General features: G+C 37.8%; 2 protein-coding genes across 4 annotated transcripts in view; one reads left to right on the forward strand and one right to left on the reverse strand.

The window, feature by feature from the left end:
- LOC125042647 (UBX domain-containing protein 7-like) overlaps nucleotides 1-400 on the forward strand; it is an 11825-nt gene extending 11425 nt beyond the window's left edge. For both annotated transcript variants that reach the window (XM_047638425.1, XM_047638424.1), the window contains one exon: nucleotides 1-400. This exon is cut by the window's left edge and continues 946 nt beyond it. The gene's annotated coding sequence lies outside the window, so the exon portion shown is untranslated.
- Nucleotides 401-8837: 8437 nt separating this feature from the next.
- The window catches only part of LOC125042606 (EEF1A lysine methyltransferase 2-like), a 5352-nt gene continuing 1689 nt past the window's right edge, over nucleotides 8838-12500 (reverse strand). Inside the window, exons 2-6 of one of the 2 annotated variants that reach the window (XR_007116361.1) lie at nucleotides 10836-11019; nucleotides 10533-10637; nucleotides 10052-10280; nucleotides 9646-9766; nucleotides 8838-8998 (exon numbers count right to left, since the gene is read on the reverse strand). Coding sequence is in view for 1 of the 2 variants with exons in the window: in XM_047638361.1 (XP_047494317.1) it covers nucleotides 8898-8998; nucleotides 10052-10280; nucleotides 10533-10637; nucleotides 10836-11019 (619 nt within the window). In the remaining variant the exon portion in view is untranslated. The remainder of the gene's footprint in view (nucleotides 8999-9645; nucleotides 9767-10051; nucleotides 10281-10532; nucleotides 10638-10835; nucleotides 11020-12500) is intronic. The other variant, XM_047638361.1, reaches the window with a different exon arrangement.

Genomic DNA, 12500 nt, shown 5'->3' on the forward strand with positions numbered 1-12500 from the left:
TAACAGAATGCAGAATAATTTTGTTCTCTGGTTATAAGTGAAATATTGTTTATGGTAGGAATTATCCTAATCCACGTTATTTATTTTTCCCCATTGCAATGTCTACTCTCAGTAGAGAAGTTCTGTTTATTCAGGTACACTATTCATGTTTTACAATAGCTCAAAACTGCCAGTCTCTCAGGAGACATAACTGTATGAGGTATCCATCAAAAGAGAGCTTAAGACATATTGTCAAAACTCTCAGTGATTCATCATTTTAATGAATGAAGCTGCATATATGCTATTGAAGTGATGCTGTGCATAAAAGTCAGTCTGATATTTTAATTTTTTAGGATAACTTATTTATTTGAAAATCAACTCTGCTTGTACAGGTTGTCCTGAAAATATATAATGTAATATGTGCATTGTTTAATTATTCTGTCCTGTCTTTTAAACTCCATTATATGAATGAATATTGGGTGCTTTGATACTTAAGCTTCACAGACTTTGAGGTAGCACTTCATAAACTATGTTTATGAGTAAAGATTTACGATTATATCTACATGCTTGTAAGCTGCATGAGTTTCAGACAGCTTTAACAAGGCTTGAATTCCTGTCATTTTGATTTTGCATATCAAATTACTACCAATATTTGATAACTAAAGCATATTTTTATGAAGGTTTTCCTTTACTTTCCTCTCATTTTACTGTTAAAATTTTTTACAGAAAAAATGCTTATGTACATTAGGATATTGAGCTTTAGATACATTATCTTAAAGCATTTTTTATCATACTATTAATAGCAGTCTGTGCTGTGATTTCAAGTCAAAATGAGCTATGCATGGATCAACATGTAATTGTATGTGATGATTATTGGCTTTTAGTTGATAAAATTCTTGTCTAGTTGGCTTGTTGAATGCAGCATAATAGTAATAACACATCTGTGTAGGTAAGCATAATAAATTCCTACTGTCAAAGACTGTTCTCTTCAATAAGATGTGCATGGAATAATATTAAGATATTATTTTGAACTATTAAAGATAACCCATTGAAACGATAACTGCCAGCAGCTTTGTAGATCAAGCATAATGAAACACACTCACAGTGAGTCGATAGAAATCCCAAGTAGTTCTTGAATATACTTGCTTCAACTTTATTCCTAATGATAAGAAAGTAAGGATTGCCAAGTATGAGTAAATTATTTAATGTTTTCATCATACTTGCAGAAACAGTTATGAAAATGATTGTGCATAAAATTGAAATATAACACCAACAATTCAAGGTTTATCATCAGGATAGTACAGTTAACTTTTCATGTTGATTTGCAGCTGTTAAGTTACTAATGTTTGAGGAAAGTTTAATAATGCTAACTTAATGCAGTGATTTTTTTATATACATTTAAAACAAGAAATGTAACTTGTTACGTATTCTAAACACCATATGGGAAAACAGAATTACACACCCTTTATGTAAAACAAAGAGTATTACTACCACACCACACAGTTGGAAAAGCACTGCAGTGTTATGCTTCATACATCTGGTTTAGGATTTCATCATAAGCCACATACCTTTTCCCCCAAAATCCCTGGCTTACAAGCTTGTAATTATATTTGTATTCTATAATAACAGCAGAGCTTGTTGTCAAATCTTTAGCATATAAATGTGTATTTTGTATGTATGCTACCTCTATATCAACCCGCTCATGCTTGGTAACGTCTAATCATGTCATGGCAAACGAGCTTCAAATGCAGAGTAAAGAGCATCCAAGCAAAGAGTGATCATGCCTGCTCAAGTTGGGTGCACTAAACAGTTGTTCACTTGTTTGACTTTGACTGCAGTTATTGAGGAGATGCAACCCCTCAGTAGTAGGCTTCTAAGCCACAGATCTTTAAAAATTGTGTATGTCAGCTAAATGTGTAGAGGATTTCCAATTTTTCACTCAAACAGCCGACTGCAAAGACTCATTGTGAGTTATAAATATTTGTCATCCTTGATAAAAAGAAAGGAAACTAGTTTTCTGGTACATTACATAAAACAAGTTATAATGTTTGTATTTTTTTAGTCTTTTTTTTCTATGATTTTGGTTTATTTGTAACTGATATCTTTTTATATTCACATTCAACTCATCTACAGGAGACTGTATTTTTATATTTCTTGCTTTTAATATTTAGTAAATGCAAAATCCATTCAATGTTAAGTATTTTAAGATAATGAACAAAGACCAGATTTCATGGCTAAATTATTCAGTACAATTCACAAGCCACTACTTCAATGTTACAATGCTAAACACGCACACGCACACGCACACGCACACGCACACGCACACGCACACGCACACGCACACGCACACGCACACGCACACACGCACACACGCACACACGCACACACACACACACACAATTGTGTTAAATTATGCCAAGTAGCTTTAGAATCCAAGAGTAAGGAAAGTTAAAAAAAAAAAATTGTCCTCTGATTTCCAGTTTTAAGGCAGCAGAATTTTGGATCACGTCTAACATGGTTCTCAGTCCTCGCCTCAACTAATTTTGCATGGTCTTTTCTTCTTTCCTTTTCCTTCTTCATCTCTTCTATCCACTTATCCTATCTTTAACTCATGTTTAACCTTATTGCCACAACACTTTGCCATAATGCTATATGACCTTTGATGTCTGGCAGATATTTATTTTGACAATTGACCATTCTAGAAATCTACAAAATCGCCTTGTGAACAAAATAAACTTCTTACCTGGGGGCTTTATCACTATATATCACTAATGCCCTTAGATGTTGATGTGCTAGAAATGTTTAAATAAATAAATAAACAGTCATTAGTTACAAGAAAAGAAATTAAAGGCTATCCACAAGTTGCAAATCTTGCCTTTGCTGCATGTGTCTTCTATATGTTCATTCAATATTTTAAATCATTGTCATTTCTACTTATTTTAGAACCATACATTTTATGTTTTAATTCTTCACTGAAAACATGGAAAAAAAGCATGCCATAGATCCCAACAATGAATTTGTCCTATGTCCCCACTTTCCCACAGCAGTAGTCCACTGACTACTTGATAGTCTGTTGTTACAGTTAGAAATTTAAAGACATTCCTTGCTTGCCTGCATTTAGTTGTGAGATGTTAGTGGCAACCAGGTAAGTCACTACAGATAATTATGTTATATATGAAAGCATAAATTAGTAAAATATTAGAAAAATTGGTCTGAGGATATGTAAGTGAGGGTATACCCTCGCTTATATCACATTAGAGTGAAAATAAATTAACCCTTCAATACCAGTGCCAGAAGTTTGGTGCATATAGAGGAACTTCTCGCTCAACTTGCTTTGATGTGTGGTAATGCCTATGGCTGTATTTTCATGATGGCTATAAGCATCCCTGGCTATAAGAGGTTCAAGATGGGTAAAATCTTTGAAAATTGCCAGAAGACTACTGCTTACTTTTCAGTGAAGTGCTTGAAATCCAAAACAAAGTTAATTAGCCATTTTGATAGCTAATTTACTAATTAGGAATATTAATATCTCTATTATGATTAATTTTGTTATTAGGTATTAGATATTAGGAATATTAATATTTAGCTACCTTATTTTCTCTAGATGCCACAAGCTGATGCAAATGGTTTACCTGAAAAGTTGTTAATCCAAGTCCTGAGTAAAAGCTTTTGTCAAATACTATGAAGAACAAAAACTTTCCTACTCATGAGACAGTGGATGTAATCCAAATCCGAACATCAATATCTTTGTGAGGTAAATAAACTTGCAGTGACCTTGGGGAGAGAAAATAGATTTTTTTTATTTTAATAAAGGATTTATTGAGAATTATTGAAATGTTTAAACAGTAACACTGTATGATATGATCAAATACAAAATAAGAAATTGATAATAATTAAACAGTTGGATCCTGGTGAAGGGGACATTTCATCATGAAAAACATTTGCCAAGGGGTAAGTAAAGGTAATGTCTTGTCACGGAAAATTTGGCTGAATGCTGGGGCGACGGAAATATCTTGCCATTAGATAATGCTGTTGGGTGGCAGGTGACAGGGACATCTTACCATGAATATACAAAGCTTTTATAGGGAAATTACTCAGTGGGCCTTTCGGAAGGGGCTCTAGCATTATTTCCACCTGTGAACAAGGATGGCATGTACCATCAGTGAACCATGCCTGGAAGAGTATCAGCCTCAGGGAGGACACCATTTCCAATGCACTGTAACCTACTCTTCTCCATTGTGATCACTGGCATAGGGTTTTTTACACTAATAACACATTGTTACTCATTATTACTATTGTACATCATCTGGAAAGATATTATGGATTCTGCTTAATGGAAGCATAACACATAAATATAGACCTTTGAGAATGTCAGAAAAGCAAGTAACACATCTGCAGATAAAGAGCTAGTAGCACTGCGAAGAAGTAAAGAGTCTTGATACCAACCATGAGTGTTCATGTGGACTGGGCTTACAAACGGCCCGGGGGAAGGGTTAAAGGGCATAGGACAATTAGATGAAATGGAGAGTATTTATGTGTTGGAGGAAGGTAGAGGACAGTTTAAGGAAAACTACAAAAAAGCCATTATGAAGCAATCAATAAGAGTAGATATGGTAGTTGAAGTAGGAGGAGAGGAATCTAGGGAATGAGATAAGGGAATAGGGGAAGGTGGTGAAATAGCAAGAATGGTAGGAGGGGAAGGATCCTAGGACACTGTTGCAACACAAGGAAGTCATGTGAACATCCAAGTGGGAATGGTAAGGACAATGGGGAAAGAAGAGGGAATGGAGAAGGGGAGTGGGGGGAAGAGGGTTACTTGAGGAGGAGGATGGATATCAGCAGTTACTTTAAATGTAGAAGGAATAGGAAAAGAGAGATTGGAGGGTGAATGAGGGAGTGGAGCCTTCTCTAGGGTTATGTTTAGGAAATGGTGGATGTTTTCTAGGGCTTTGGGTGGGAAGGTCAAAGAAACAATGGTTTTCTTAAGAGGATGACCCCCCCAATCCCTTGCCCGTTGTTGTCGTGGGGGGGCTTAGGAGACGGAGACTGGGATCCAATGCTGGGGAATTCCCCAACCTTGGGACTCAGCCCTCGACTCAACAAATTTTGCATGGTCTTTTTTTCCCCCTCCTACTTTTTCGTTTCTGTCCCTTCACCAACCCCTTCTACTATCCACTTCCTAAGGTGTGAGAGCCGTGCTGAAAGGATGAAAGGCTGACTTTGTGCCAGTCCTGAATGGCCTGAGGGAGCCATGGGCACAGTATTCCCCTGCTTTAGTTGTCTAGCCCTTACCCCTCAAGCGACCCTGAGGGGTGGACCATTTCTCTCCCCAACATACTCCAGGCTTATCATAGCCAACAATGAATAACCATTAACCATTAACCATACCATTATAAGAGGCAATTGCCTCTTCATCAAATGGCTCCACCAATTCAAACTCGCCCGATTCCCTGACCCCAGGCTCTCCTTTGACCACGGCTCTGAACACTACAACTAATACCCCCTCCTCAATGCCGACTAGTACAGTATCCACCCTAATCAACACCCCAGGAGACATTTCTACTCCCAACATGCTCAACTTCAACAACTATACCCCCACAACCTTCTTCATCAACTACCCCATCCTCCCTTATTACTACCTTACAACCTTATTGTCCACCTCCCCATAACACTACCTCCCTCAACACTACTCCCTCTTCCACATGCCCCTGTCCTTCTACTACCCCCATCTCTACAAAATTCTTAAATAATCTATTTAGCCCAGCCAAATGGGACCGATTTTCGTGATCCCTCCCACAACTTCTCACACTTTCTGCTTTGACAACCTGTTTTCATTCCTCAAATGCATATACATCCTTCACTTGATCTAACCCCTATACATTACCTTACCCAACATTAACCCATTTACTCGTCAATTCCTTTGCCCAACTTTGACAACTAATCACTAACTCAACCACCCTTCACTACCATTTACTATAGTGCTACATGACCTTAGATGTCTAGCACATTTATTTTGCTTTTAACCATTAACCATTAACCATTAAGAGGATGAGAAGAGGGCATAAATGTGGGTGTTGAAGAGGATGTGGTAGAAGATGTGGTGGAACATTTAGATTGCCTGATTTAACAAGTGGAACACAAAAGTTCATTAGTGGAAAGTTCATTAGTGGGATTTACAGAATATAGTGATAAGGTGGGGCTTGGGGGAGTAGCCCCCAGGTAAGAAAGTTTTTTGGTTAGTAAGGTGATGTTTGTGGATTTCCAAAATGGCCAATGGTCTAAACAAACAAATGTACCAGACATCAAAGGTCATACAGTCTTATGGTTAAGTATTGTGTTGAAAAAGGTAAATATGAATTAATAATTTGAATAAGTGGACAGAAGGGGAAGAAGAAGAAAAGACCCTTCAAAATTAATTGAGGAGAGGGCTGAGGTCCAAAGCAGGGGTGATCCCCTATATTGGGCTTCAGTCTTCATTTCCTAAGCCCCCCCCCCTCCCCCCACACACAAACTGAAAAAGGAATTTGACTGGGGGAGAGAGGGAGTAGAGATAGGATTGTTTGGGATTGAGGGAAGAGATGCTGAGACATCTTTAGAAGATTGGAGTGGAGTGGAGCAAATTATAGTTTTGGAATGGGTAGAGAGAGAAAAACCTCATTGGTGTGCTTCCTGTCTGGCCTCACATAAAGTGAGGCCTAGTTTCAATCAGAACTACTACCTCAGATTTGTACTTGTTGGCAGGGCTGCTCCTATAAAATACATCATGGGAGCCACCACAATTGGCACACATGCATGACTTAGTAGAACAATTTGGACAGTCATGACCTGGTTAGGCACATAGAGGGCAGTTAGCTGTGGAGTGACAGTGTTTGGCCAGATAACCAAAAGCCCAACATTTCTGACATTGATGAGGAAGGGGTTGATATGGAAAGACAAGGAAGGACACTCCATCTATATAAACTTTATGGTTGAGGTCATGTCTATGGAAGGCAATCATGGTAATATTGGTGTAGACTTACACTGACCTCTAGGAGGAAGAGTGTAGTGCTGTACTGCCACATCACAGTCAGTGAGACAGGCAAGCATGTTGTTTTCAGTTAGACCAGTCCTGGTTGTAGACAGGGCAATCAGACAAGGAGATGGAAACAGTTCTAGTACAAGTAAGGGAGGAATGAGGTTGGGCAGGATAGCCTTGCTAGTGAGGTCAGTCAAGGTAGATGGTGCATGAGCTTGGGACTCGGATGTAACTGTGACAAGGCGTGAACAATCAGAGCGACTGCAAAAGGATACTTTGCCTAATTGGTTTTGGAGATATGGTTGGAAGAGAAGGGTCTTATCATGGTAAGGGGCTGTAAGGGGAATCACAAAGAATCAGTCCCACTTTTTATATCCTGTTTTACTTATATTCTGAAAGCTGTGGTCAGATATCTTGTGAGGAATACAGTGCTTACTCCACAAAACCCTATAAGGCAACATAATCTTTTATGTTTCCCAAAAGCTGTCTATGCATTGTTTACCAACCAAGGGATGCCATACAATCATTTTTACCTATTAAATAAATTGCATTTTGCCTAATCAGCCATTTTCTGTGTCAGATATTAATATAAAATAGCTGGGCATTGAGAATGTTCTTTAAACACAACAGAATTGTAAAGATGTATTTGTCAAATTTATGAGTTATTTTAAGATTTATCATTGTATCACATCTGTTTATGATAATTAAATAATTAAATATTTTTCTAATTATCAAAATAAAATATACATTCCAGCCACTTTCCTCTAAAACTGTTAGCAATCCTTCCGGTCAGGTCTGACCACCAATAACTGCAAACCATAACATTTTCCATATCTCTTTGGTTGGCCCCATACCACACCAGAACAGACACTGCAACTGCTCTTGTCCATTATGAATAGATCACACTTGCCTCATGTAGTCCTACCCTATATCACACTCCATGCAATGTTCCTATTTCAGTCCCACATATCCTACTATACTGCCCCTGCTCTAATGAAGCCTGTACCCTTGCTTTTCCTTATGTGTCCTCTCTTCACCAACCCCACCAACCTGTCAGACAACCACACAGAATCCCCCACTTATAATTGATACCTTTTTCTCCTTCCTCAGACACATAGATACCCTCCATTTGATCTAATCACCTTGTCCTTAACCTTTTCCCTTTCTATCAGTCTCTGTCTTCCCCATTCACTTCTCTTTTTACCCCTTTCACATACAATCTTTTAATGCTGTATGACCATTGAAATTTAACACCTTTTGTTTTAATAAAGAACTCATTTAAAGCCCTTTCACCAAAATACTTTACTGTAGTGCTACATGACCTTTGCTGTCTAGCACATTTGTTTAAACCATTAAAATAAAACAGAAATGCTTTATATGTTAGTAAAGGATATATAATTATACCTTACCAAAACAGACTTGATATATATTCATAAGCGCTTCAGGAAAAAAAATATATTAATGATTGATGAAAAATCAAATCAAGTATACTTTGTCATACTGAAGGAAAAATAAATAAGCCCATGAGGTCATTAGAACTTTTATTTTTTTGTATATAATATATATATATATTGCAAAAATGTTACTCATATTCATGACAGCCATGCTACTATACATACATACATACATATATATCATATTTTATATTATATATATATATATATATATATATATATATATATATATATATATATATATATATATATCTGTATGTATATATAAAGTCAAAAACAACAACATGGAATGAAAAACATCATTACTACTGGATCTTATATATTCTCAATAATAATATGAAACCACATACCTCCATCTATTTCTGTTAAATGCTCTTAAATGCATGATCACTCATATAAAACAAAAATCAGACTTTACTGATGTGTCTCCAACATGAATGGAATGAACTTTAACTGACAACCTTCTTGAAAACTATAGAAGTAACAACAGATCCAACCTTTCCGCCAAATGAAAATGTAGGTGTTGGGATCACTTCATCCACACTGAAATCTGAAAAAGGAGGAAACTGTAAATGCCACGGTCTAACAATCTGGTATTAAATTAATTCTAATCTAACCACATTTAAATTACATGTTTTGCCATTTCATATTTTAAATACCCTGATTTTAATTAATGAATATCTATCCATCTGTTTTTATATAAAAATTATCTGATTTTACTAAAAATACTTTCTTACAATCTTCCCACATATATCTAATAATCTACAGAGGGGGAAAAAAAAAAAAAAAAAAAAAACATATTTTAGAAAACATCTCGGTTCACTCTAAACCACAGGATGTAACTGACCTGTCTTCATGTCACTCATTATCTCTTGAAAAAAGTTGGCAAATTCCATACTTTACTTCCTCTCTTTCTAAGGTCATTGACCTTCCTACTGAAGTAGCATTATTTAGGTCTTGTTTTGATATATGTAAAAATAGAACCCAAAGTACAGCAAAGAAAAACTGGAGAGGTGGTTCCTAAAGTCTGGATTAAAATCTTACGACCAATGTAGGAATAATCAAACTAGATGTTACTCATAAACACACAAGGTAATACCTATGGTGTGAATTAGCTGATCTGTGGTAGAACAGCTCCATGTTATCATAAATAACTAGACTGTTAGCCAAAATTGAGGGTATCAAACATATTACTACCTGTGACATATGCTTCAGCAAAATGTCTCCCTATACCCTACCCTACAAGGAGTTCTTGGCCTGCAGGTCTCAAACTTCAATTTCTTCCTAAATCATTCAACCTTCTCCCTTCTGAACAGTTCTGAAATAACCATCATTCTTTATTTTTTTCCTGGCCAATGTAAAATCTGAACATTTCTAATTTCGTAGTACCATAAAGAAGATTTTAAACTAAATGTCCATTGGCTGTCATTGGTTCCTTGGATACACAAACTCTAATAAAAAAATCGAACAAAATAAACTCTAAAACATTTATGTCAAGGATTTTAATTTAGCATTAAGCCTTGTAATGGTTTTGTAAACGAAATGACTGCATTTTTAAAAACAATTTGACATATGACTTGATTAAAACACTGCCTACACTTACAATCTGATACATGAGAAATAAGCTCTTCTTCAGTCCAGTTGCAGGAGGTGATAATGAATAAACCTTGGTCTTTGGTTAGTTTGTAAACCTCCTTGATGTACTGCTGTCTCTTGGTCTCAGCATCTTCTGGCATTAAGGAAATGGTATCATATGTACCCTTATCATGGGTGACGTCATACTTCCTTCCTGTTAATTCACTTTTTTTGTGTTCTGCCAGCAAATCTACAGTCTAGAAAAAATCAGAATATTAGGGAACAACCAAATTAATAAACTTACTTTCTCTGCATTCGGTACCCCATTTCAGGTTCAGTTATACTGGTTCTTATTTACATACTATCCATTCTCCTAAATCAATATTATTCAGTATTTACTTAAAAAAAAAAAAAATAGTGCTCTAGAATAAAGCTAGACTTTCTATTACTGTAATCAAATGTATAAAATTCAATACATCAATATAGCAATATAACAGAAATTGGCTAACCTCATATTTGATGTCTGCTTTCTTGCTATTTGCTATGGCTTCTGCTAGCTTTATAGCAGTACCACAATAATCAATCCCAAACAGATTATTAAAGCCTTCACTGGCCTGAAAAAATGTGTATGATATATAAATTAGCTTTATTATGCCTGAAATCAAATTAATATCAATATAATTCTCTCATTCCATTTTTTCTAGCTAAATCTCATGCTTTTCCTTTTCTTTCTCTCACAAATGAACAATTAAAATGAGCAAGACTAAAAATTCTGGCCTTTCCCAATAAAAGAGCAATGTAAAAATACTCACAAGACATAGCAGGAAAGCACCATTCCCACACCCAATATCAAGAATGGAGAAATTCTCCTTCACATTGTCCGATTCCAGGACCCAGTCCACCACACGCTGCATGCTGTCTTCACCAAACCAAATGTCTCCAATATCTCCATGGTTTGTAAAGTTTGACAGTTCTAGTTCATATGTAGATTCCCAGCTAAAAATAAATAAGTATGAATAATTATATAAATATACAGAAAGGAGGTAAGAGTTTAAAATTAGACCACACCTGCCAGAAGCTAAGTCCAGAAGAATTAAATCCATCCCAAATGCACAAACTACTACAAAGATCATCCTTTGTATTTCCATTCTGATACCTTGCCATGTGGTCTTTCCATAGACTTTAATTGAATGAGAGAGGAGGGAGGGAAGAGAGAGAGGAGAGGAGAGAAAGGAGGGAGGGAAGAGAGAGAGGAGAGGAGAGAGAGGAGGGAGGGAAGAGAGAGAGGAGAGGAGAGAGAGGAGGGAGGGAAGAGAGAGAGGAGGGAGGGAAGAGAGAGAGGAGAGAGGGAAGAGAGAGAGGAGAGAGGGAAGAGAGAGAGGAGAGAGGAGAGAGAGGAGGGAGGGAAGAGAGAGAGGAGGGAGGGAAGAGAGAGAGGAGGGAGGGAAGAGAGAGAGGAGAGAGGGAAGAGAGAGAGGAGAGAGAGGAGGGAGGGAAGAGAGAGAGGAGAGGAGAGGAGAGAGAGGAGGGAGGGAAGAGAGAGAGGAGAGGAGAGGAGAGAGAGGAGGGAGGGAAGAGAGAGAGGAGAGGAGAGAGAGGAGGGAGGGAAGAGAGAGAGGAGAGGAGAGAGAGGAGGGAGGGAAGAGAGAGAGGAGGGAGGGAAGAGAGAGAGGAGGGAGGGAAGAGAGAGAGGAGGGAGGGAAGAGAGAGAGGAGGGAGGGAAGAGAGAGAGGAGGGAGAGAGGAGAGAGAGGAGAGAAGAGAGAGAGAGAGGAGAGAAAGAGGAGAGAGAGGAGAGAAAGAGGAGAGAAAGAGGAGAGAGAGGAGAGAAAGAGGAGAGAGAGGAGAGAAAGAGGAGAGAGAGGAGAGAGAGGAGAGAAAGAGGAGAGAGAGGAGAGAAAGAGGAGAGAGAGGAGAGAGAGGAGAGAAAGAGGAGAGAGAGGAGAGAGAGGAGAGAAAGAGGAGAGAGAGGAGAGAAGAGGAGAGAGAGGAGAGAGAGAGAGAGAGAGAGAGAGAGGAGAGAGAGGAGAGAGAGAGGAGAGAGAGAGGAGAGAAGAGGAGAGAGAGGAGAGAGAGAGGAGAGAGAGGAGAGAGAGGAGATAGAGAGAGAGAGAGAGAGAGAGAGAGAGAGAGAGAGAGAGAGAGAGAGAGAGAGAGAGAGAGAGAGAGAGAGAGAGAGAGAGAGAGAGAGACAGAGAGAGACAGAGAGAGAGAGAGAGAGAGAGAGAGAGAGAGAGAGAGAGAGAGAGAGAGAGAGAGAGAGAGAGAGAGAGAGAGAGAGAGAGAGAGAGAGAGAGAGAGAGAGAGAGAGAGAGAGAGAGAGAGAGAGAGAGAGAGAGAGAGAGAGAGAGAGAATGTGCATGTGCAAGTATGCATGTGTATGCTTATGTATCTGTATATCTGTGTGTATCAGAGTAAGTGTCCATGCATATTTGTGAAATCAAGTATGTTTGCGCATGTCTACCTCAATCTCTGTAT

This window comes from Penaeus chinensis, chromosome 32, assembly GCF_019202785.1.
Source record: "Penaeus chinensis breed Huanghai No. 1 chromosome 32, ASM1920278v2, whole genome shotgun sequence".
NCBI classification, from domain to species: Eukaryota; Metazoa; Arthropoda; class Malacostraca; order Decapoda; family Penaeidae; genus Penaeus; species Penaeus chinensis.